At 39.2% G+C, this 26,608-nt stretch overlaps 2 protein-coding genes across 10 annotated transcripts in view; one reads left to right on the top strand and one right to left on the bottom strand.

Moving 5' to 3' along the window:
* Positions 1 to 39: 39 nt before the first annotated feature.
* On the bottom strand, positions 40 to 13,887 carry ZBTB26 (zinc finger and BTB domain containing 26). Of its 3 annotated transcripts, XM_023730695.1 has the most exons (3): positions 11,653 to 13,887; positions 3,836 to 5,115; positions 40 to 183 (listed from the first exon to the last, which is right to left on the bottom strand). In XM_023730695.1, exons 1-3 carry the CDS (start codon positions 11,688 to 11,690, stop codon positions 176 to 178), a joined length of 1,326 nt encoding a protein of 441 aa, XP_023586463.1. In that variant the 5' UTR covers positions 11,691 to 13,887; the 3' UTR covers positions 40 to 175. The 3 variants fall into 3 exon arrangements, with proteins under 3 accessions (XP_023586463.1, XP_023586462.1, XP_023586461.1); XM_023730694.1 differs by lacking the exon at positions 40 to 183 and having other exon boundaries at positions 218 to 5,115; positions 12,138 to 13,887; XM_023730693.1 differs by lacking the exon at positions 40 to 183 and having other exon boundaries at positions 218 to 5,115; positions 11,653 to 13,886.
* A 93-nt stretch (positions 13,888 to 13,980) lies between these two features.
* The window catches only part of RABGAP1 (RAB GTPase activating protein 1), a 204,403-nt gene continuing 191,775 nt past the window's right edge, over positions 13,981 to 26,608 (top strand). For 2 of the 7 annotated variants that reach the window (XM_023730701.1, XM_023730709.1), the window contains exons 1-2: positions 13,981 to 14,195; positions 14,297 to 14,450. The gene's annotated coding sequence lies outside the window, so the exon portion shown is untranslated. Of the gene's footprint in view, positions 14,196 to 14,296; positions 14,451 to 17,295; positions 17,360 to 17,388; positions 17,473 to 26,608 lie in introns of those variants that run through there. The other 5 variants (XM_023730702.1, XM_023730710.1, XM_023730703.1 and 2 more) reach the window with 4 other exon arrangements.

A 26,608-nucleotide genomic window follows, 5' to 3' on the forward strand; every position in this document is an offset into this window, starting at 1 on the left:
CCTTTAGGTTAGCAGCCAAGCTCTTAACTACTGCGCCACCAGGCTCCATCTGATCCTAGTAACAATAACTTCTGGTTAACACAGATTTTCTTCTGGTTAACAGAGCTTTTCCCAGCATGCTTGATTAATATATGTTTTAAACAATAGGAGTGAAGAAGGCATTCTGGAATCAAATTCAAGCAACTGGAAAGGAAAGCGAGAGGAGAGAATGAGAAAATAAACCACTGATACCAGAGCTTTAATTATCACACTTTTATTAAGGAAACTTCCCCATAATAAGTGAAGAGGTAGTTCATAGTATGTCTAACATACAACAGATTTAGAGCAGCTATCACGAGCTGAAATAAGATGTTCTGGGTTGGTTATTTAGGACAATATTTTAGAAGCAGTGACACTAGTCACCCCCATTTATAGATCCTCTAATAAAAAAACTAAACAAATAAAACCACATCTGATTTACCTCAGACCCACTTCAGTTTGGAGTTTGCCTTTAAAATTAAATAATAAATACATAACTGTAGCACAGTAATTTATCTTTTTTAACCAACTATGATAAAGAGAGTCCTCTCCCTTTTTAGTTATCCTGGGGATCCATAAAATATGAATGCTGAATGACTGAAGTTTTAAAAATTCTCCTCCTGTACAGGAATCTGACTAGTTTTGAAAAGTCATCTTCCCTGATAAAACACATTTGATATCAGTAACTTGACCATTTTGCAATACAATCTAAGAAACATGTATAAACAAGGAGAAATAATTAGGTCCCACCAAAATTAAATGTCTCACAGAAACACAGAATGCCTCTCCAGTCAAGAAATGGAGGAAATTAAATCACTTTAGTGATTTGTATTTGCAAAAAGTGAGAATTAAAAGTTTTAATGAGACAAAACTATCAAGACGCTGATTTTAAGTAATCAAAAGAAAGCAACCCAAAACCCGTTGCTGTCGAGTCAACTCCGACTCACAGAGACCCTATAGGACAAAGTAGAACTGCCCCTAGTGTTTCCAAGGAGCGGCTGGTGGATTCGAACTGCCGACCTTCTGGTTAGCAGCCGAGCTCTTAACCACTGCGCCCCCAGGCCTCCAAAAGAAAGCAAGGCAGTTTTATTATTGCTAGTATAAAATCAAATTGAGACATTGTGTCACTAAGACCACGAGACTAAGCTCCATTAGGACAGGGACTGTATCAATCTTATCTTCATATCTCCAGTGTCTTGTATAATGCCTGGCAACAGTCAGGGCCTAAGAAATATTTCTTGAATGACTAAATGAACTCAGAAACAATCTCCAGCCAGAGTCCAATCTTATTTGAACCCATGCTTGTTAGTCTTCAGTTTAAAAACAACAACAAAAGAAACAGCAACAAACCAGACATAACTGAGGAAAAGAAGCACTCCAATTTGAAACTTCTCTGTGAAAAATGATGTTCAGAGAAAATGCAAAACATAGTGCCTCACTACTGCATAGAATGGGTACACTTTGGCTGGACCATATAAAAATCAGAATGCTAGGAGGCATCATTACACTATATAATGAGTGACTTCACTCATAAGGTACCTATTGGTCTTACCACTCAATTGGATTATTTTAAATCTTTGAACAAATGATAGAAATTATACCTCAAATCAAATTCATATGCAAATTCATCAAAGTATAACAACTTTAAGAATTCCCTCTGACTATACAAGTTAAGCCTAATTTTTGGTTTATCTGTGCATGCATTTTCATAGCTCAAAAATAAAAACAGAAAAGCCTAATGGAAACTAAATAAATGCTGTTTTCAGACAAAATCAGTTTCACATTCGGATCATACTCACATTATTCTAACTCGTCAATAATGCCCTTTCCTTCCCTAACCAATACCCAGCAAATCAGTCAGTTGCTTGGGAAGGGTGTAATACTCATTCTAACCAGAAAACAATTAACTAACATAAATAAATCCCTCTGTGATATTTTGTTCACAAAGTCTCAGAATTCCAACAGGAATACACAAAGGTAAAACACAAAGTTGAGAGCTTTTTGCTAGTGTATTGTTCTTGATCATGTACTAGATCTGTTTAAGCTGAGAATAGTGGGAATAAGTGAGGAAATATCAGCTCGTATTTAATAATGTATCTACCTTGGCCAGGCCACCTCTTTGGGCTTTGGATGTCCCAACTTAAAATGAGGAGGTGGAGTAAATACTCTCTTATGATTCTCTAAGGACTCTACAACTCTTATTATCTAAATCTAACTCGTGGGTTAGAAACAAGTAACACTCAAACTTTTATTTCTGAAGTATAACGTGCTGAAGACCAACTCTGTATTAGTGATCTATCAGAGGTGGGGAGGTGCAACTGTATACCTTTAAGAGGAAAATCTAAAGGCAAAATTTTGATTGCCCTCCTATGACTTGCTTAACTTTTTTCATCTATTTTAGAAATTAAGGTATACTAGGAGATGAGATTATTATAGTACATTGGACAAACTGATGGACTAACTAACCTTTCTTACGGCTCAACTTTGAAAAAAAGTTCTCCCGTTCCCATTGTCGTCCAGTCAATTCCAACTCATAGTGACCCTACAGGACAAGCAGAACCACCCCATAGGGTTTCCAAGGCTGTAATCTTTACAGAAGCAGATTGCCATGTATTTCTCCTGTGGTGGTTTCAAACCACTGACCTTTCTGTTAGCAGCCAAGTGCTTAACCACTGTACCACTAGGGGTCCTTGAACCAAAGTTCAACCCGTTAAACTCATTGCCATAGAGTTGATTCTGACTCATTGTGACCCTTTAGGACAGAGTAGAATTGCACCATGGGGTTTCCAAGGAGCGGCTGGTGGGTTTGAACTGCCGATCTTTCAGTTAGCAGCCTAGCTCTTAACCACTGTGCCACCAGGGCTCCGAAACAGTTTAGACACTCCCAAATAGCCCGTTTTTAGAGAGACCACTATACTTCAGCACATTTTAAGCGTGCCTGGAGCAATCCTGACTTCAAATGCATCAACAGGTAATTTACACATTAATTATAAATATCTGGCTTCTTGGTGGGATGTGCTACCAGGAATACCCCATGTAAGCGCTGTTGCTTAATCATACTTCTGTCTTCTGCTGATTATATTCCTCATGCTGATCCCTAACTAGGTGTCTGCAAGTGATGCTGAAATATTGTACTTTGGTTTACATGAACAATTCAAAGACATGAAGTTGGGCCATAATACTGTTGAAAAGAGTACAGAACAAACCAAAATACTTCTTTATAACCAACTCTAAGACAAGTACAAATGGTAAGAAGCAGATTCGTTCATTGACCAGACATAGATGAATCATCAACAGGCAACCAGAAGTTCTACCGCATATTCATTTCAGGTCAGTAACAATATCACCTTATACCTCAGCCTATTTTCTGCCAAAGAAAAATATTATTCACTTCTCTTAGCACAGCATGTATTAATGGAGAGTAGGTGATGTTATTAATTTGTTGGTATCTTCAGAATGTTCCCAGTGAAAAGCCTAAAATAGTGTCAGTCTGAAACACAAGTCAATGTTAGGTAGACAAATGGAATACTCCTTGGGAAAGGAAAACAGACATCACCAGATAAATAACTCAAAACAGAAAATGGCGTCAGGCAAAAGGAAGGCAAGACCATTCCATGCGGTAAGCTGCCTGATTAGTGCTTTGACTCGGCTCCCACAGCCTGAACAGAACTTTGGAGAAGTCAAACTAGCAAAGTCACTCTTACAAAGACTCAGACTATTGCCCCGTTCTCAGTCAGTTCTAGTAAGCATGAAGCCCCTATTCAATTCACACAAGTACTATCATTCCTTAAGTTCAGGACAGCTTGGGCCAGTTTACCTGCATCCAGGACCTGTGTTGCATCAGGCTGTGGCTGACACCCTTTAGAGTCTGTGACTGTTGTACATGCAAAAGAATCAAAGTCCACTGTGAGGTCTTGCACATTTCTTTCATTGGCATTATCAAAGCTGTTTTTGCCATGCAGCTGTTTAAGGTGTTTCCTCAAAACTGGCTTATGTGCAAAAACCATGTCACAATAGTTACATTTATGGGGCTTATCTCCACTGTGAAGGTTAAGATGATCCTGTAAGGAACACTTCTGAGAAAAGGTTTTCCCACAGATCTTACACTGGAAAGGTTTAATGCCGGCATGTACACGCATGTGTCGATGAAGGTTGCCTTTCTGAGTAAATGTCTTGCCGCAGAGTAGACACATAAAGAGTTTGTGCATTTTTAAATGGTTGGCGTAGTTTTCCAGGTGACGAAACACCCTGGTACACTTTGGACATTGGTGATGCCACTGTAGGCCTTTATCTACAACTCGAATATTAGGCCCAAAGACATCTTTTGAGGCCATGATGATATTATCACTGCCTGTATAAGAGAGGGCATAATTGTGGAGATGGTTTTGTTCTATTTCACTTACTCTGTTTTCCACAGTTGAATTTATCAGGGAGTGCTGGGGCTCTGATGAATGTAAAGCAGTGGGTTCAGGAGAAATAAACTGGTTTTGATCTTTTTTACTTCTAACCTCTGATACATCCCCAATAGATTCTACCTTAACAATCTGAATATCACTGTCCTCCATATCCATACTGTCTTCAGATGGATGAATACAAGGTGAGTCCTGCTTTGGGGAGCCTCTGGCATCTCCCTGCTGTTCTTTCGACTGGGGAGAAGCACTCTGCTGTTCACATCCCTCTTTACTATTCATTGGTTGCTTTGGCTTTATAAACTTCCACAGGGCCTGCGTGCATCGTTCTACAATGTGGCTCATCTGAAGAAAACTCGCAGCAGTCAAGTAATTTACCAGTTCCATCTCAGGGAATTCCAGCATACCACTATAACAGGATAATAGCAATTGTCTCCCCACTTCGGAACTCTGCAATATGGAGATTTTCACCTCTCTGGAATCATTCAGTAAAAACTGGTCTCTTAAGAAGGGGGAACCTGCAGCAAACACAATTTTATGCCCCTGTACCTCAATATCATCTATGAGAACTGTAACATCACAAAATTTATTCTCTTCTCTTAATTTGTTCATTTTTTGTAACATTGAATCTCCATAATTTTCAAACTTGAAGTGAAGGAGATCTGATCTTTCAGACATTTTGGCAGACCTAAAGAACAGAAATGTAAAAAGGTTGAATTTAAGAAAATTCAAACAATTAAGAAACCTGGATATACCTTCCAAAAACAAATTTGTGTTGTCATATCTGCTTGGATGTATCCAAATGAAATTCTCCTTGAAAGAGGAAGCTACTGTAACAGCTTTCAAATGCAGCTAAAAATTATTTCTTATCAAGTGTCAATTACACCTAAGGAGTGGACATGTATCAATGCAAACAGCTTGGCATTCATTCAACATTCTAAGATACTTAATACGAGAACAGTGCCCAAGTTAGTCCAAGAATATATTTTTTTCTTCTCAAATGAGAATTCTATAAGGTTTAAAAAACAAACTAAAATGTACCAGAGCCAATAAAGATGAAGTAACTACTTTCTTTGCAGGAAACTGGGAACATGTTTCTTCTAAGGCAAAGCACTCTTTTGGTGTGCTTTGTATTTTAAAGAACTGAAGCCACGTTGCTTGCCCTATTCCTGAGCAAACCCCTCTGCTGTTTAAACTGATGTGAGTTTATTCCAACAAATATTTCTGTAATAAAATGAAAATCAGACCTAAACGTACAAACTTTGGACAGTGTCAGAGGCACAGTTCCTTATTCTGTGCATTCCAGACAAATCTAAACTCTCTTTTAAGAAACGTTTCTTGATATAGAAAGAAAAATACTTGATATAGAAAAATCAAGTGAGCCAATTGGTGGGATTCTGAGTACAAGTAATGTGGATGTAACCAATCCCTACTAGATTCCGTTATTTCCTCTGCTCCATCCATATGCATCCATCATTACTCATCATTTGGACTACTAGAATCTCTTCCTAAATATTTTCCAGGCTTATACTTTGCATTCCCTCTGATACAACCTCTACACCACCACCAATCATCTTTCAAAAACACAGATCTGATTGTATCCCACCCTGCATAAAATCCTTCAGTGTCTTCCCTTTGCCTCCTGGATAAAGATTAATCTCTCGAGTATGAACTGATTAAGTAAACATTTACATTAAGGAAAAATAAAAGAACTTAGAGCCAAATTTGTGTCACTGAGCTGTATAGCTATGATTTGTATACTTTTTTGTATGTCTTTTCTTCTTAAATAAAAGCTTTGTGTTTAAAAATAAAAACAGAAGTACAACTTAAATAAGGTATAAGCTTTCCCTTTGTATGACATTGTATGACGTACAAAAAATGAATAATTACAATAAAAACTGTATTGAGAGAAGGAATGTAGAAAAGTAAATGTAGGATCAGAGAAAAGACAAACCAATTTTTACTAAGATGATGAGTATCAAATAAGGAAATATCTAGAAGATACAGGGACTGTATTGGTAATTTAAAGCAACAAAACTGTATAATCACTGGTCAGTCTCAGCAATTATAGTAGTTTCACATATTCGTGAAGCCCTGGTGGTGCGTGGTTAAGAGCTATGGCTGCTAACAAAAAAATCAACAGTTCGAATCCACCAGCTGCTCCTTGGAAACCCTACAGGGCAGTTCTACTCTGTCTTACATGTCACTATGAGTTGCAATCGACTCAACCGCGAGTCTGGTGTTTTAGTTTGGAACATATTCATTCCTGAAACAATGAATGTTCCAATTTATAACCAGAAGTTATAATAAAATGATTGTTGTTTCAAGTGGCCAAACAAGAGTGGCATTCTTTTCGAGAGTTTACCTGGTCCTGAACGCATTAAAGCTGACCATGATCATCATCAAGTCAGTATTTTCCTCCTCACACCCAAAAATGAGTGTTAACTGCTTCCACTATAAGACAGTACTCCCAATGCTTTAGACAACTATTTTCAGGGACAACTGTTCCTTGATGCTCTAAAGATAAAGAGAGTATGGTTTTGTTTACTTCCTAACCATCAGTTCTCAAAAAATTATCCAAATATTGAAAGTCACAGGAACAAAGTGGCATCCCAAGAAAGTGCTTGCTTTGATCTGCTGTAGTCCAAGAACGTGAGAAAAATTTACTCCGTTTATTTTAGGAAGTTTTCCCTAACGTGTCAGTCTACTCTGTTGTTTCCCTTTGATAAGCTCTTATTTCCAGGCCAGCCACACAGTTATCCTTTGTTTCCTGTCACTAGTTTCTCTTCCTTAATAGACTGTTAGTTACTTGGGGGCAAGGACCAACTATTACTCTTTATGTAACTCATTCAACAAAAATGAGCAGAATAATTAATCCTTAGTTTTCCCTATGAAATTATTACTGAGCTATGGTGGAGATGCTCTTTATTATCATGATGTCCTCTTTTGAGTATCCTGGGGAAAATTTCTTTCTGGGATTTATTTCCAAAATAGTTTTGACAATGTAAAACCAAAATTTAAACTACTTTTTTAAAAAAACCTTTTTTAAAATAAATTAAAAAGGAATAATTTTATTTAAGAATAAGAAAAATGACAGGTAACCTTTAGTGAGTCCTTACTAGTTGCCAGGAATAGTGCTAAATGCTTTATCTAAATTGACCCATTTAATCCTTAAAATCCCTATGAGATAGGTATTATTATTATCCCCAGTTTGTATCTGAGGTAACTCAAGCTTGGAGAACATAAATAACTCGCCCGACTTAATAGAGGTTTAAAGCATTAAGTGTTAGAGCTGGAATTTGTGTCCAAACTGTGTAATGCAAAGATCTACGCATGAAACAACTAGACTACAGTTTCATCTTACGGGTAATGTAACTGTGTAAATGTTCAGATTACCCTCTTCATATTGGGTATTATAAACACAGAGCCAAGAAAATCCACTGACCTGTACACTTACGATTTGTATACTTTTGTGTATCTATATTATGCTTCAATAAAAGGTTTACATTAAGGAAAAATAAAAGAACTTAGAGCCAAATTTGTGTTACTGAGCTGTACAGTTATGGTTTGTATACTTTTTTGTATGTCTTTCTTCTTAAATAAATGCTTTGTGTTTAAAATTAAAAACAGAAGTAGAACTTAAAGCCAAATTTGTGTCAAGTACAGAAGACTTTAATGGTAAGCCATTTATGTATGTCATACTCCTGATTGCATTTTATGCCCTTATCTTTGTTGCCCCTTCCTTTCTCACTTATTTTAACTTTGTTATTTTGCCATCTTTTGTCTGTTCATCTTTGTAGACTGTAACTTAATACCATTTACAGATGAAACAGAGTAAGAATTATGAACATACTCAACTTCAGAATCCCAAACTGTAGGTAACTTCTAAATATAGTAATAGTTATTTACAATATTCATAAAAATCACTCACATAATTCTAGATTATAGCAGTTTCTAGTAACTGAAAGAAAGTAAAGAACCGATCAAGTTCAATAGCGATTTGGTCACCATATTCTGTTCACTTTATCCTTGAAATGACTCCCAAATTAGTTCTTTCTCCATTCTTACTGTCATTTTCATGATTCAGGTCCTTACCATCTATTGCCTGGGGCACTACAAGGGCATATTAATTCTTCTGTTCCTGCCCCTTATCAAGCCCCCATTACACTATCAATATTTTTCCAGACAGACCTAATTTTGCCACTGCCTATTTCTTCATTAAATAGGCAAGCAACTCTTTTTGAAAACTCACTAAAATTGTTTTTGAATTACTCTTTCACTATGGATATTCAATCTTCAAAGCCTAAGAGATCGGGGGCTCGTCCAATTTGTCCTCAAAAGAAATTGAGAGAGCTGCTGAAGACAGGAATGGAACACTACCAGCTGAGTTCCTGACAAAAGGAAACAAATCAGAAGAGCACAGGAATAAGCAACAGTAAAGAGGTCTATGCTCTAAAGTGGGCTCTATCTCATAACGTGCTGCAAGACCTGAAATAGGTCAGTTTATCTCTCTGCATCTACATGATTATTAAAGTCTCTTCAGGCCCCAAGGTTCTAAAATCCTTACTTGAAGAGACAAATGGTATATCCTGAATACCCAGACTAACACCCATTGCCATTGAGTTGATTCCGACTCATAGACACTGTACAGGACAGAGTCGAACAGCCCCATAGGATTTCCAAGGCTGTAATCTTTATGGAAGCTGACTGCCACACTTTTCTCCCACGGAGCTGCTGATGGATTCTAACCACCAACCTTTTGGTTAGTGCCTCAGGGCTTAAACCACTGCACCACCAGAGCTCCTACTCAGACTAATAACCCCTTGCCGTTGAGTCGATTTCGACTCATAGTGACCCTAGAGGACCGAGCAGAACTTCTCTATACGGTTTCAAAGGAGTGGCTGGTGGATTCGAACTGCCAACCATTTCGGTTAGCAGCCTCAGCTCTTAACCACTGCGCCACCAGGGCTCCACTCAAACTAATAAACCAAAACCAAACCTGTTGCCACTGAGTCAATTCTGATTCATAGCAACCCTGGAGGAGAGAGCAGAACCGCTCCATAGGGTTTCCAAGAAGTGGCTGGTGGATTCAAATTGCCGACCTTTTGGTTAGCAGCCGTACCTCTGAACCACTGCACCATCAGGGCTCCTACTCAGACTAATAGGAAGGCAAAAAAAAAAAAAAAAAAAAAAAGCAAGAATCTTTACCATCATGTTGTGTGTCTCCTCTCAAGAACGCACTAACTAGATAATAGGAATCAGAACAGTAGTCAGTACTTGCCTGGAGGCAAAGGGTGGGGGAGATACTGGAACAAAGGGATCTTCCTAGGGTGATGAAAGTAATGTTCTATCTCTAGATTTGGATGTTGGTTACAACTTATCAAACTATATTTAAGATCTGTGCATTTTACTGTACGTGAATATAAAGCAAAAAAGAAAGGGCAAAAAAATCCACTCGAGATATTTCCTCAGCAATTAAATCTGAATACTGCTTAGTTTCTATTAGCAAGTTTTGAATGTACTATTTCTCAAACATAAATGTAATAGGAATAGTCTCACACAAGATCACTTTTTCTTTGTTTATATTTATATAGTTCTTCCATAATTACTTCCACAATAAATGTGTCAACTGATTTGAAAATTTCCCTTTGTTCAAACAAAAGTAATCCAAAAAAGAGCAGCAAATATTCTAGGTCAGACCATGTTCACTGCTGTGCTATGGGCAATGAGAAAGTTCCCAAGTTTCTTATCTCAAATGCTTTAGTAACTACTGACAAAGGAAGATTTTCTATTCTGTATAATAAGGCTGTATGTCAGTCTGTTTCTCACCTACCTTATCTTTCACGTTAGCTCTCCTGACTACTTTGAAATCTTCTGCTTGTCCATTGTTGACACCATAAGTTATTTTTCAAAGAGGTAGATTATACTACACTCTTTATATAAACCTGAATCCTCTTTTTCTTTTGGCTAACTTTCATGACACTATATTCTCCAAGTTCTCATTCTTTTGTTTTTGTTTTGACTTTTACCTGTAAGTAATATATACAGGAATATATCCTTCCTTGAAAAATTTTGAACATTGTAGACAAAGTAAAAGTCCCTTTACCCAGTTGCCTCCACTCATTACTCTGTTCTAAGTTTGGTCCTTCCAGACTTTTCCTCCCGCCCTTCCCTTTTAAAACCAACACTTCTACGTGCTAACTATAGAAAATATAAACACTTGTTTCTTATACATAAACTATCCATAGTTTTGCAATTTGCTTTTTTCACTTACTGTTTTTCAGAGATATTATGTCGAATAAATATAGATCCAATTCATTCTTCTTAAACTTTTGTGTAGAAATGTGCAAGTTACTTAACTATTAGCCTGTTTTCCACTATTCTTTTGCTAGTCTGTTCCTCAAGCTTCACTAAATTATGTTGTTATTGTTAGTTGCCATTTGGATAGTATATCCTTGAAACTCAGTCCTTGATTTTTTGCTATGCTTTTTCAAGGCTTACCGTCTCGAAAAGCCTGTCTGGTTTCTCAATGTTTTATTACCATCTATATGTTAAAAATTCCTAAATCAACATCTCCATGGTCAACCTTAACCAAACTTAACTTCAGTTCAAGCTACTCAAAAATACCTCCACTAGGCTACTTCTTTATCACTTCAAATACATGATGCCTAAACTTACGCAGTGTCTAAAACTCAGTAAGTCAAAAACCAAGTGTATGGAGAATGGCCTGGGAGCAGCAGATGTGGAGGCAAGGAAACTGTTGGTATGCTATTAAGACAACAGATTAAGACAGAAATGATGAAGGCCTGAACAGAGACAACGACAATATGGATGGAGAGAGTAAAAGATACGAGAGGTATTTCAAACAAAGAACCAGTGGACTTAATGACCAAAGTGGGGAACAAAAGAAGGGTCAAAATAACTTCAAAATACTTGGTTTGAGTGGCTGGACATCTTTGACTGGGTGTCACTGACTAAGCTAGGGAATACTGTAGGGGATGATCATGAATCTGATCTTTAAAATGTTGAGCCTGAGAAGCCTGTATGACATAAACATGAAAATCCATCATTAGTTGCATATATGGATCAAAGCTGAAGAGGAGACCTGATTATACATTGTAAGTGACAGATGAAAGCACGTGAGTGGAAGAAATTCAGAGTGGAAGATGATCTAAGACAAAAAGAAAGAAAAAATATATATAAATAATATAAATCCATAACTTACCTTCTTCTCACCCTGGGTCTCCTTCCAAGCCTCTCCATTTTTTATCAATGAGCCTATCTGTCCTTGAGTTTTTCCCACTCGTTTGACTCCCATATTCAGTCACTACATAGTCAGGGAGTAAAACCATGGACTGCAGAGCCAGATTTCCTAGAATCAAAACCCTGCTCACTCATTTATTAGCTGTGTGACCCTGGGCAAGTTACTTAACCACTCTGTACTTCAGGTTTCCCATCTATCAAATGGTAATATTACTTCATAGAGTTGTTATGGAAAATTAAATGAGTTAATGTTTTTAATGAGCTTAGAACTATACTGAATATGTGGTCTCTAAACATTTGTTATGTAAATAAACAAAGCCTGTCAATTTGCTTTATAAACTCCTTCATATGTGGCCATTTCTCATTCTCATTTAACATCAAACCAGTTGAGGTGCCCATTATTTCATAGATCATCACCTCATCACTCTCCTAAAATTTTGTAATTACCTCTTAATAATGAAATGCAATCTTTTTCTTCTCTCCCCTCATTCTTCAAACACTCTGCATGAATCGACCCAATGGACCCTCCATGTAATTCTCTTCTTTTGATTTCTGGGACTTCTTGGTTGTTGGAACTCTGTATTCTTACGTGTCATCTCCTACCTCTGTTTCTGCTATTACCTTGACTACACTACTAGCTCCTCTTCCTCTACTTCATAAATGTAACCATTCCCCCAAAATATTTCCTTCCTTCTCAACACTCACTTCCTGATGTCAGCTATTCGCATGACTTCCACCACTACGCTGATGACTCAAACCTCTACCTCTAGCCCCATTTACTCTAAGCTCTAAATTTGCATTTCCAACGCTATGCTGGACAGCTACATATCAATATCCCATTTAAACCTTTAATTCAATATGTCTAAAAAATGAACTTGTAATCTACAGTAAGCTTATGTTTTTATTTCTGATAATGGCATCATCGTTCCTCAAATGGCAAAGGTTTAAAACTTAGGAATCACCTTCCATACGTCTCTCTCCCTCAACATTCAATTAATTATGGAGGGTTGACACCATTCCCTTTCCATTCCAACAACTCGGTCATAACTCTATCTCAGGGTTTCATTATCTCTCATCAGGCTGATCTCACTACCCCTTCAAAAGGATGTCTAATAGGAGTCCCTAGACTTTAGCTAAAGAGTCCAGAATCAGTTAATGGAAATTCTTTTTCCATAGGCTGACCTCCAAAATAAAATGGTTTTGCACAATGCAAATCTGACCATATCACAGTCTCTTGCTCAAAACTCTTCAAAAAATACCATCTCCTTTAGGATTAGGCCTTTCACTATTTAGACTTCAGTCTACTTTCCCAGCCTCATATCCTATCCTATGACATTCCTCATTTCCTTTTCTTCACACATAAGTTATGCTTAGTTATTACCCCATGGCATTACAACTGTTCCTTCTGCATGAAAAGCTGTTTTCCACCTTATCCTCTTGAAGAAGTACAATTCTGATGTCACTTTCTCGTTGAAGCCTTCCCAGCAACTGCCTTGGAGTCCATACATATGTGATGGATACATATATCCTATGAGCAGTTATTTGTTTATATCTGGCTCCCAAACTTCACCTTGGAAACTGGAAGGATATCTTACGAATCCCAGTGCCTGGCATAGGGCCAGTCATATAAAAGGTGCCATAGTCACTTGCCGATTTGAGGGGAAACCCAAGAAAAAGGGTAACTTAGGTCAGCATTCCTAGTGATTCTCACGGGCTAGCACTGAGGCCTTGCCTTGAGCCAGGTCCCGGAGCTCGTCTTCCCAGGGCCTCAGCTCTGGCGCCTTTTACAAGATGCCAGAGTCAGGTGTCCAAGCCGACTCCTGGGTCCTGGTCTGGGGTCCCAGAAGGCGGTCTTTGAGGCGTCGTCAGGCTCCCCACTCCAGAGTCTAGGAAGGGAAAGGGGCGGGGCGCCGCGTGGGCCGGGCCAAGAGCTCCTTAACTCCCCCGGGGCCTAGGCCAGCCCCTGTGTCCCCATTCCTGTGCAGGTCCCGGCCGATCCAGGGCCCCAGGGGAGCTCCATCTTGAGAGACCCCGCACCCCCGCCCGGCGCTCCGTCCACCTCTGCACTTACAGACCCCGGGAAAGGCCGCTGTCAGTATTCGGCACCGCCAGGAGCTCCGGCCCCTCGGGGCTCCGGGAAGGGGGAGGGGCAGGGTACCCGAGCCAAAGGGGGACCCAACGGAACCGGAAGGGCAGCCCTCGCCGGACAAAGACAACTTCCAGGTCCCATAGTCTTCTCCGCCAATCGGAATGCTCAGAGGGCGACGGGGCCCCGAGAGGGACTTTCAGTACTGTGGACGGAGCGCGGGTTGAGTGCTGGGGTCTCCGGTGGAGGCGTTTCCGCTAGTTGTTGCTAGGTGCGGCCGCTCCTCGGCGTCTGGGGCTCAGGACCGTCGTGCTACGCGAGGACCAGCTGTTCCGGGCCCCGTTCTGAGCGGCTTCTCTGGAGCCCTCGGCGTTTGTTGCCTGCGTGGGCCTGAAGGGCGCCTCCGCGTTTACGCCTCGGTAAGTCCCTCCCGCCTGGGGGTGTGGACTCGGCGGGTGATGGGCCTTGAAAGCAGGTGGCGAGTTGACTCCCCTCGCTTTTCGATTTGGTGTTTCCCAAGGATCCTGCCTCGAGGTTCTCCCCCTTGCTTACGCACTCGAGAGCGATCTCTTGCATTGCCGTGGCTTCGGTTACCAACTACGTGCTGACCGTTTACAAATCTCTTTCTCCAGCCCGGACAGCTCTCCAGAGCTCCAAATCCAGCTGCCTAGAAGGTATCTTCAATTGGTTGTCCCAATGTTAATGTATCTCTTAATTATCTCAAGTTCATTTCCAAACTTGCTTCTGTTCCTTTCCTGTTGTCATTGTGTTGGTGAACGTCATCATCTACGCAGTCCTCCCGACCAGAAAACTTGAGTATCGTTTTTAGAAACATTTTCCCTCTTCTCCTTCCCAGTCCAATTGCTCACTGGCTTCTCGCTGTTTCTTTTTTAAATACCTCTCGAATCCTGTTTTCTCTGTTTCCTTTCTACCGCCCTACTTCAAGTTTTCTTGGTATTAGGCAGCCTCCAAACTTTTATCTGCCCGTTGTTTTGCCTCCTCCACTGGTACTACAATGAACTTTTTAAAAACTTAAATCTTATGTTGTCACTCTGAGAGCACCCCAGTTTCTAAAGATTGAACTTCATTTTCCTTATGTTAGCATTCAGACTCCCGTTCTGGCCCCAACCTACCACATCCCTTCATCTCACACCAGCGCCATATTCCACCTCCACACACACTAACTATATATTCTAAGGTGCTGTCAATGAGTTGAGCATATTTGAAAGCCAAAATTACTGAAAATGAATAAGGTATTATTATATATGGTATTAGTGCTGAAATGGACTGTATGTCTATATTAAAAACGGAGTGCGTGGTAACAGCATATATGTTCACCACTAGTCCAGTGGTGAACATATAATCATTAATGGTGTGTCAACCAGATGTTATGTATTGCGTCTAATGTAAACATGGAGTATAAATGTTTGACCTGAATCCCAGAATGTTTGACTTGAATCCCAAAATTTTTTTACATAGATTCATTGAGTCTTGAGATGTAACTTCCAGTTTCCAGGAAATACAAGGTCAAGAGAAACAAACTCAATGACCTTGAGGAAGCAACCATTCAAATCCAGAAATAAGAAATTTTTCACTTCAGGAGGCCTGTATCTTCAATAAGCCAGTGTCTTTTTATTTTTTTTCCTGAAATGCTAGATGTAAAAACTTAAGAGACATAACAACCACATGCAATGTGTGATCCTGGATTGGATACTAATTTGGAAAAGCTAGCTGTAAATATATTTGGGTCGACAAAATTTGAATATAGTTAAGTATTTGGTGAGAGGAAAGTTTATTGAAATGATGCTGCTGATTTGGGAAAGCCAGCTACAAAGGATATTTTTTGGGTTGACAAATTTTAAGTATGATCTAGAAGTTAGATGAGAAAAAAATTTACTGAAATGAATAGGTAGCTATTAACTGAAAAATGCAGAGTTCTAAGCAGTGTGATCTCATATTGAAAAATATGTATATTCACACACAGAATATGCACTAAAGCGTTAACAACAGGGGTGACCTCTGAGTAGTGGGAATGTGATGTTTTTATTTTTTGCTTGTCTGTATTTTCTATTTTTATCCAACACGTGTACTGATTCTCCAATAAAATTTTATTTAAAAAACTGTTTTAAGATTTACAGATAGATTTGGTATGTACATATGAATAAGAAATACATGAAAGAATAGACACGAAAATATTAAAAGTGGTTTTGTCAGGGCAGGATTTCAGGGGATTTTTTTTACTTTCTTCCTAATAGTATATCTACTATTTAAATACTTTAAAATAGGTATGTGTTATTTATATAATGCGAAAAGAAAAGTATTTTGAAATAGACGAGTTCCAAAGACGGCCTGCAACAGATCACACCTTTTTCTTGGTTTTTCCCTGGTTGATTGGGATGCAGTATCCACTGAAAACATTACAAATGACTCATTCACCAGGAAAAGAGGATATACCATTTGAATAAAGAAAGGGTAAGAGTAAGGGAAAGCTGTAGAATTATTTATAACTTATCAAGGGCGAAGTAATCATCAATGATTGTTACCGTCAATAATCATTGTTATGTATACATCCAATTTTCCCCCAACTACATTTTAAATTCCTTAAGGACAAAGACTTTAAAAATCTTATTGCTTTTGCTCCGTATTTCAGTTTTCAATGATTTTTGAATCAAACCTCAGCCCCATCTTTGAGTAACATTCCGAAACAACCTTGGTCAGCTGTGGCTCAGGTATCTCAAGGCAGCTCTGTTGTAGGCAATGACCCTGGAGTTGGGAGTCAAAGTTTTGACTTCTAGACTGGATTCTATAACTTATGCTCGACTCCTTTGTAAAACGAGAAAAATCATACTATTCTCAGAGCTTCTGCTAAAGCCGAAACGAGATCTCGTAAAAGGAGCTAGCACAATCCCTGTTACACTGCTAAGTGCCGCTTTTCAGACAGCACTTTATGAGCATTGAACGATGAATCCTTGTTCTATCACCGACAAGTACTCTTTGGAGTTGGACCTCCTTTTTGGCTTAACAGATGCTACCCAACAGGCGCTTTCCCAGCCTGTCCTGCTCCCATAGCCAGTGGTTAAGAGCTCGGCTGCTAACCAAAAGGTCGGCAGTTCGGATCCACCAGCCGACCTTTTGTAGCGCCTATGGCGCAGTTCTGCTGTACCCTATAGGGTCGCTATGAGTCGGAATCGACTCGATGGCAATAGGTTTTGAGTTTGGTTCCGCTCCCAGTCCCTGCTAGAGTCACATTGCTGCCTGCCCAAGCCCAAACACTTCCGGAGCACAGCCCTAGGCTGTGCAGCCAAAATGCAGTCTCCGCACAAGCGCCGACATCTAAGGCGCTTTGGAAGCCCAGGCGGGGCTTCGAGTAAAAGAAGCCCCCGCTCGTCCCCTATTTTCGGGCCAATGTGGCCGCTCCGCTTAGCCGCGGGCCTATGAGACGGGGCAGAAGGCGGGGCAGAGGGCGGAAGGAGCCTCTCTCACGTGAGTGGGGGGTGGGGCCGACGGGGGGGAGGGCGGTTGGGAGGCCGAGGCAGCCGAGCCTCCGGTACCGCGAACGGCGGAGGAAGAAACGGCGGGTAGGGTAGGGCCGCGTTTCACCTCTTCCTCCCACCCTCTCATCCACAAACCCGGGATTATCTTCTGACGGTTCTTGCGGGGAGCCAAGCTGTCTTCTCATCCCGCGGGGCTGGGCCGGTGAGGCTGAGCTTACCTCCCTCGACGGGCCGGATTCTGAGGGGAGCCGTGATTGGGGGGAGGGGGAGCTGAAACGGAGGGGAAACGGCGCATGCGCAGGCACGAGTGCTCGAGGAGCCCCTGCCCAAGGCGGTTCACACTGTCTATCTCGGTGTCTCCTTCCCAGGCTTGCCTGTACGGCCGTCCCACTGACCCCCCAGCAAAGCCGGTTTGTCCCTTGGCTTTCATGTATTGGCTCTAGTCCTAGTCAGGAATCTGGCCGCCCCCTCCGCCTCAGTTTCTCCCGTTGTCTCCCCATTGCCCGCTGGGCCTGTATCTGTGACTTAGGCTGGCTTGGGCCTTAGGCTAGCTTCCTGGGCTCCGCGTAATTTGAAAAACTTGCTTTCTTTCAGTGTCGCTGTGCCATCTTATGTTGGTGTTTCTCATTTTTCCTGCCTGCAATTAAAGTGTCCCCGGCATTGCAGTCTTCGCATTTACTTGAAGCATCTTACCCCCTAGTAGCTCATTGCTGTTCTCATCTTTTGATTCTCAGCAGCCTTCAGGATGCTAGCTGTTGAGCCAGATAACCCCAGGCTTCCAGGAGTTCGCTGTCCGCTGTTTGGTAGTATTATGTCCGACGCTCTTCTAACATGCACACTATTTATATTTGCTACCTGCTCCTGTTCTTCGGAGCATCTCTATACCTGTGGTTACTCGTGGATTATTTTAAAATTTATCTTGGAAGCAAATGTCCTAGGAGACGTTAAGTAATCATCCTACTACTACTCCGTTATTTTAAAATTACGTTCCAACTTAAATTTGAGATTTATTTGGTTGTTGTCGTTTTTAATCGGGGTTTGAGGGAGCTGTCAAGGACAGGGTTTCACAGTGCATTTACTATTTTCATTCACGTGAACATCTGTATTCACGTACATGTGACTGCAGTAGTAAATCGTGTTTGTGGCTGTGTTTCCAGCTGCTCTCTTTAGGAAGAACAAAAGCCATGGAGGGCGAATGGAACTGTATTTGTCATTAACTAGATGTTTGAAAAATAGTTGGTTTTTTTTTTGGTTTTTTTTTTTTTTAAAGCAGTGGTTAAGAACTCGGCTGCTAACCAAAAGTTCGCCAATTCATATCCACCAGCCGCTCCTTGGAATCCCTATGGGACAGTTCTGTCCTATAGGGTTGCAATGAGTTCGAATCCACTCGATGGCAATGGGTTTGGTTTTTGGTTTACCAAGGAAGTGCACATCCAGCTTTCTTTCTTTTTTTTTTTAAAACAAAGGACCTGTTGCCTTAATTTGATTTTGTATAGCGTGGTATTTTAAAGTATATAGAAGGTTTTTAAGTAGACTTATAAACACTCAGAATGAATAGGTGAGAAAAATCTTTATGATCTTCCCTTGTAGACTTCCGTTTGCATTAATAAAATTTGAATCCATGATTGATGTGTTAGTAACATTTAGAATTCATATGTAGCTTTAATACAAAATATTAATTCAAATTTATATTTAAAACTGAGCTATTGCGATATTGTGGTACATTTCCTTTTCATAGTTTCAGTTTTATAACTCAGTTTACTGTTAATTAAGTCAAATCGTTGGCATTAACAAGGGATATATTTGTCTGGAAAGTTGGCCTATTAACTATATGCATTTTGGTACAGTGTTTTCTTAGCTGTTTACTGATGTAAATGCTTAATCAGGATTAAATGCTAATATAGTGGCACTCTAAAAGTGAATACACCTATTTTCTGTTTTTTCTGCTGCATATTGAAGAAGGGTATTATGCACATTATTTGCATGAGAGGGACATGATTCTCCACAATGTAGTTGAACTTTATATCCCAGATTTTTTTTATTGAGTATATTTCCAGCTAAAGTGAAGCCTACTTTGAAGGTCTTCTCATTTCACAGTAATTATTTCAACAAGTGATTTTTTTTTTAGTATGTAATTGCTTTGTTCTGTTGGTGTTCCACAGCCAGTTCCTGAAGAAAGAAAATCTAAGGCTAAGGACTTGATGTCTATGGGTTTACCTGAAAAAACACCCTATTAGTATAACAGCTATTTCTTTTTTACATAAACTGGTTACTTTTTTTTTTTTTTTTTCTCCTTACAACCAGTTTTGTATTGATCCAAAATGTTACTGGCTAGGCATTGAAACTTTGAATGTAATCACCTTTTTGGTCCTAACAGCCTTGTTTTTCTTTATATGCAGAGATTATCTGAGAAATATGGCAGTGTACATGTCAAGAACATGTTAGTTTATAGAATGTAGCCTGGAAGTTTCCCTCCTCTTTCCAAGTCAACCATAATACTCAGAGGTAGTCATTAGTTACTATTTAAGTGGGAATTTTTTGAAGACTCTTTTTTTCTATCATAAAAGAGCTCTGTATGACCTAACTTTTCCAAAAAGTCCCTTTCTCTGTTGATTACTTAAGAGTAAAATAAGGTCCTAACTAAACCTGTTCTAAAGTCCTTGTTTGACAATAGGTGGTATGTATTACTTTGACTATAAAACGTGAGAGGCATATTGACATTAAATAGTTTGTATTGCCTTGGTTCTAAAATATGAGAAGCCTGTCTTCTTAATTGCATGCCTGTGCTACCAAACTTTGGGGTTTTTACCACTTCAAGAGTTAATGCATGGTTGTTAAATATCTCCAGTTAAGGTTGCATGAGCGTTTGTGTTGTAAACCACTACTTGGGATCTATAAATCTTTGTGGCAATTTTTCTCCATACTAAAATCTAGTATTTCTTAAGGTGCATTAACAGATTAGTTTCTGTGGTAACTCTCAGCATAGTGTTATTATTTCTTAAAGGTTAACAATAATGGTAACTTTTAAAACATTTTCTTTCCCATTTTTTCTTATTTATATATTTTGGTAATCATAATCAACAGTGGATGGTTATAATCTTGTTTTCCTGATGACTCTCGTGTCAGGAAAAAATTGATATGCGGAATTTTTCGTTGGGAACAAACATTTTTAAATATCATCAAGGATAATAAGAGCATTCAAGGCTAAATTGGATTAATTATTGGGCATTTATATAATACTAACGGAAGGAGGTATGGATCAGTCATTTTAATATTTTTTACCTTAGACGTAATACACTTTCTTGTGCCCTGGAAGGTGTGCTGATAAACTGATTCTGTCAGTGTGAAAGTAGGAACATGTCGTGTAAATCTCTTTTTTGCTGTGCCACACGATTTTCTATGAATAGATTTCTGATGTATCTGTGGAATAGAAATGGTTATATCCTTACTGTAGTTACTTGTTGAATTCTTTGTGAATTCAGGAAAAATCTGATTTCTGTTTAACCTTAGAAGCTAATACTTGCGTAAAAAATCATACCCTAGCGGAATTAGTCCCATATTTAAATTTTTATTTATTTGTTTATCTTTTAGTTGTGAGAAGAAGATCTTTTCAGATATATTTAAAAACAGTTGTGGAATTAAATATTTGTGAATTTTGTATTTTCTTACACAATGCCTATTACAGTAGTGGAAATGAAGGTGCTCAGTGAATTCTGTTGACTGCCAACCCCCTATCCCACACACTTATCAAATGTCCTTCTATTCCTAAGTAACCGTGAACCAGGACCTTCTCATATCAGCAGGCCCAGAAAACTGTCTTCTTTCAAACACTGGTTTGCCCATACACATTCCTCTGAAAATCAAACAGAGGTCATAGAAAAGGGAAACAGTATTTACTGCGTTTATTTTAGGCTTTGGTCATCTCTTCATGATTTGCTTGCTTGGTATTGAATTCCAATAGATTAAAGAAATGAATGATGTAAACATTTCAGATGTAAGTGCAGACAGGTTGATATTTTAAATGAAATAGATTCATTTTCTTAGCTATAGATGGAAAAGAACTATATTCATTCATTTCTTAAAAAGAGGAAAAATCTTTGGACAGCCTATATTTTTATTCATATTTTTGTATCTATAAAATGCTATTGTAAATTCTGTTAGGCTTTAGAAATCTGTTCTAGAAAAGTATGAAGACCAGGATACTTTTTATCTATACTAGCAGGATCACAAATATAATTTGACCTTGTAAGTGAGTAGTACATTAACATTAAGCTAACATTACCTGTGTTCCCAGGGGTAGGTTTCTATTGTGGAAATGGCATCCAAATAACAATTTAACTATTTAGTTTTAGAGATACTATGTTGAGATGGCATAAAGCCAGCACACCTAGAGTTTCGGAGGAAGTTAAAGTGCTGCTTCCTGAAATATCCACAAGAACATGGGAAAACCAGTTACATGGTTTTATTTTTTCCGGTGTCAAAGTATTGCATTCAGATAATCAATACCTCTTGTACCTTTCGTTAGTGGGGAGAGTATAAACTTTGGGATCAGAAAGACATGGATATCCCAAGTCTTGTGCTTACTTAATGTTTGACTGAAGGTAAGCTATTTAATGACTTTGAAACTCAGTTTCTTCATTTGTAAAAATGGAGCCAATTATGCCTACTTATGGGTGGTGCAAATGGTTAAGCACTGGACTACAAAACCACCCAGAGTCGCCTCAGAAGACAGGCCTGGCGACCTGCTTCTGAAATGTCACAGTCTTGAAAACCCTACGGAGCAGTTCTACTCTGCACGCATGAGATCGTCATGAATCAAAATTGACTTGACAACAGCTAACAATAACAGCAAATGGAATTGTATTGGAAAGCACTTGACGTTTCTTTCCTTTTCCTGGATTTTTATATTCACAAAAGAATAGAAAGGGTTCAGTCCTCAGTTTACATGTGAGAAAACTTAAGCCACGAGATCATCCACGTCACATCAAAAAGGGCTAGGAGTTCAACCCCCAGTCCAATGTTTTGTTTTTTCCTGTTATACCAGATGATTAACTTTAAAAAGTCATAATAAAACTTGAGTATTCATGAGAAACTGAGAAATAAATGAAAACATTGACTCTGTCTTTAGGCGCTTTACTATATTGATTTTGTGAATTTTATCCTGTTGTTGTTAGGTGCTGTTGAGTTGATTTCAACTCATAGTGACCCCATGTGACAGAACAGAAATTCCCTGTAGGGTTTTCTTGGCTGTAATCTTTGCGGAAGCAGATCACCAGGTCTTTATCCCTCAGAGCCACTGGGTGGGTTTGAACTGCCAATGTTATGATTAGTAGCCGAGTGCTTAACTGTTGCACCACCAGGGCCCCTTAAATTTTATGCTAGAGAACCTACAGTGTTAAAGTAAGGTTTTAAAATCTTTTATTTTTGTCTTGCAAATTTCTTTATCTTAAATTAAGATATCGCTTTTATCTCACCTGGAATTGAACTAAAAGAGCCATTTAATAGTTTAAATAACTAAATTGTCACAGGCATTGTAGGTTAAAATTTGCCTTGATGTGACTTTCAGATAAGCTGATTTGTCTTACCTGTAAGCACAGTAGGCCCAAGCTGATTAAGTTTTATTTTCTTTTAAGTTTTTTAAGCTAAGCTGAAATTAATCAGAAAACTTAAGTTAATGTGGTTCTTTTAGCTCACTAAAAGAATTCGAAGAAATAGCCCCCAGGTTCTGTTAGACTTAAAACAAAGGCACATCTATTGTTTAGCAATTAGTTGTGGCGGAAAGGAATTTATTTTTATAAAGACAGGATGGCTTTCCATTGAGTTTTGTTAGATTTGTCTCACCCTTCCTAAGACTAGGCTGTGAGAAATTCATGCTAAAATCAATGCAGGGAAACAGTTCATAGCCGGGGCTGGCAGGGGGAAACCCTGAGACTAATACACTTAAGATTTTTATAGCTTCTTTGTACCCTGATTGATTAATTTTAAAGGGCTACACACCCACAAGAATTGACTTGCTACAGCATCTTTGAGACTTAATTCTTTTGCCATTTGCCGTCTTGTTCTTTTTCTGGACAGAGGGTAACATCAGATCTGTGGTCTAGAAGGGTACAGCAGGGGGCAGCATAGAGGAAGGATTGGAATGGGGGAGAGGAAGAGGCATATGCAGTATAGAAAAGCACAGAGGCACCTAGAACACCTGAGTTTGCATCAAGTTCCACAATTTTCTCATAAACTTAAGCAAGTTACTTAATTAACTAAACCTCAGTTTGAAACATGAAGTAATACCCATCTGGAAAGATTGGTGTGAAGATTATTAATAATGCATATACAACTTCTTAGTGCTATGCTGGGTATACAAATGGCACACAGGAACTAATATGTATTATTGTCTCTCTAAATTTAGCAATGTGTCTGTCAGTTTGTCGTACTGTGGGGGCTTGCATGTTGCTGTGATGCTGGGAGCTGTGCCACTGGTATTCAGATACCAGCAGGGTCACCCATGGCGGACAGGTTTCCGCTGAGCTTCCAGACTAAGACAGACTAGGAACAAGGACCTGGCAGTCTACTTCTGAAAAGAATTAGCTAGTGAAAACCTTATGAATAGCAGCAGAACATTGTCTGGTACCGAACCAGAAGATGAGCCCCCCAGACTGGAAGGCACTCAAAATACGACTGACTGAGAAAGAGCTGCCTCCTCAAAGTAGAGTTGACCTTAATGACGTGAATGGAGTCTAGCTTTTGGGACCTTGATTTGCTGATGTGACATGACTCAAAATCAGAAGAAACAGCTGGAAACATCCATTAATAATTGGAACGTGGAATCTATGAAGTATGAGTCTAAGAAAATTGGAAATCATCAAAACTGAAATGGAACACATAAACATCATATCCTAGGCATTAGTGAGCTGAAATGGACTGGTATTGGCCATTTTGAATTGGACAGTCATGTGGTCTACTATGCCAGGAATGACAACTTGAAGAGGAATAATGTTGCGTTTATCGTCAGAAACAACATTTCAGGATTTATCCTGAAGTACAGTGCTGTCAGTGATAGGGTAATACAAGGAAGACCAGTTAATACAGCTGTTACTCAAATTTACGTACCAACCACTAAAGCCAAAGATGAATAAATTGAAGATTTTTACCAGCTTCTGCAGTCTGAAATTGATCGAACATGCAATCAGGATGAATTGATAATTACTGGTGATTGGAATGCAAACGTTGAAAACAAAGAAGGATCAGTAGTTGGAAAATATGGCCTTGGTGATAGAAACGATGCTGGAGATTGTGTGATAGAATTTTGTAAGACCAACGACTTCTTCACTGCAAATGCGTTTTTTTTCACCAACATAAACGGTGACTATTCATATGGAGCTCGCCCCATGGCATACAGAGGAATCAAATAGACTGTGTCTGTGGAAAGAGACGATAGAAAAGCTCAATGTCGTCAGTCAGAACAAGGCCAGGGGATGACTGCAGAACAGACCATCAATTGTTCATATGCAAGTTCAAGTTGAAACTGAAGAAAATTAGAACAAGTCCATGAGAGCCAAAGTACAACCTTAAATATATCCCACCTGAATTGAGAGAACATCTCAAGAGTAAATTTGATGCATCGATCACTAATGTTCAAAGACCAGGTGAGTTGGTGGAATGACATCAAGGACATAATACATGAAGAAAGCAAGAGGTTATTAAAAAGACAAGAAAGAAAACACTGAAGTGGGTGTCAGAAGAGACTCTGAAACTTGCTCTTGAACGTCAGGTAGCTAAAGCAAAAGGAAGAAATGTTGAAGTAAAAGAACTGAACAGAAGATTTCAAAGGGTGGATCCAGAAAACAAAGTGAAGTATTATAATGACATGTGCAAAGAGCTGGAGATAGAAAAGGAGAAGGGAAGAACAGGCTTGGCATTTCTCAAGCTGAAATAACTAGAAAAAATTCAAGCCTTGAGTTGCAGTAGTGAAGGATTCTTTGGGGAAAATATTAAATGACACGAGAAGCATCAAAAGAAGATGGAAGGAGAAAGAAAAAATAAAGAAGATGGAAGGAATCCACAGAGTCCTTATACCAAAAAGAATTGGTCAACGTTCAGCCATTTCAAGAGGTAGCATATGATCAGAAACTGATGGTACTAAAGGAGGAAGTACAAGCTGCACTGAAGGCGTTGGCTGAAAACAAGACTCCAGGAATTGATGGAATATCCGTTGAGATGTTTCAATAAACTGATGCAGCGCTGGAAGTGCTCACTTATCTATGGCAAGAAATTTGGAAGATGGCTACCTAGCCAACCGACTGGAAGAAATCCATATTTATGCCTGTTCCTAAGAAAAGTGATTCATCTGAATGTGGAAATTATCAAACAGTATCATTAATATCATACACAAGTAAAATTTTGCTGAAGATCATTCAGAAGCGGCGGCAGCAGTATATTGACGGAATTGCCAGAAATTCAGGCCGGTTCAGAAGAGGGACATTATTGCTGATGTCAAATGGATCCTGGCTGAAAGCAGAGAATACCAGAAAGATGTTTACCTGTGTTTTATTGACTATGCAAAGGCATTCAACTGTGTGGATCATAACACTGCGAAGAATAGAAATTCCAGAACACTTAATTGTGCTCATGAGGAACCTGTACATAGATCAAGAGGCCGTTGTTCGGACAGAACAAGGCGATACTGCGTGGTTTAAAGTCAAGAAAGATGTGCCTAAGGGTTGTATCCGTTCATCATACCTATTCGGTCTGTATTCTGAGCAAGTAATCCGAGAAGTTGGACTGTATAAAGAAGAACGGGGCATCAGGATTAGAGGAAGACTCATTAAGAATATGCGTTACGCAGATGACACAACCTTGCTTGCTGAAAGTGAAGAGGGCTTGGGGGACTTACTGATGAAGATCAAAGACATTCATTGTGGATTATACTTCAACATAAAACAAAAATTCTCACAACTGGACCAATAAGCAACATCATGATAAATGGAGAAAAGATTGTAGTTGTCAAGGATTTCATTTCACTTGGATCCACAATCAACACCCATGGAAGCAGCAGTCAAGAAATCAAAAGACACATTGCATTGGGCGGATCTGCTGCAAAAGATCTCTTCAAAGTATTGAAAAACAAAGATGTGAGCTTGAAGACTAAGGTGTACCTGACCCAAGCTATGGTATTTTCAGTTACATCATATGCATGCAAAAGCTGGACAATGAATAAGGAAGACCAAAGAAGAATTGATACCTTTGAATTGTGGTGTTGGTGAAGAATATTGAATGTACCATGATCTGCGAAAAGAACGAACAAATCTGTTTTGGAAGAAGTATAACCGGAATACTCCTTAGAA

The sequence above is a fragment of the Trichechus manatus genome, unplaced genomic scaffold, assembly GCF_000243295.1.
Source record: "Trichechus manatus latirostris isolate Lorelei unplaced genomic scaffold, TriManLat1.0 scaffold00038, whole genome shotgun sequence".
Lineage (NCBI taxonomy): Eukaryota > Metazoa > Chordata > Mammalia > Sirenia > Trichechidae > Trichechus > Trichechus manatus.

Bases quoted from the DNA above. Each gene is read 5' to 3' on its own strand.
- ZBTB26 (XM_023730693.1), bottom strand. From the start codon at position 11,690: ATGGAGAGGCTTGGAAGGAGACCCAGGGTGAGAAGAAG. The intron at 5,116-11,652 runs GTAAGTTATGGA...TCTGTTCTTTAG, and splicing joins AGACCCAGGGTGAGAAGAAG to GTCTGCCAAAATGTCTGAAA.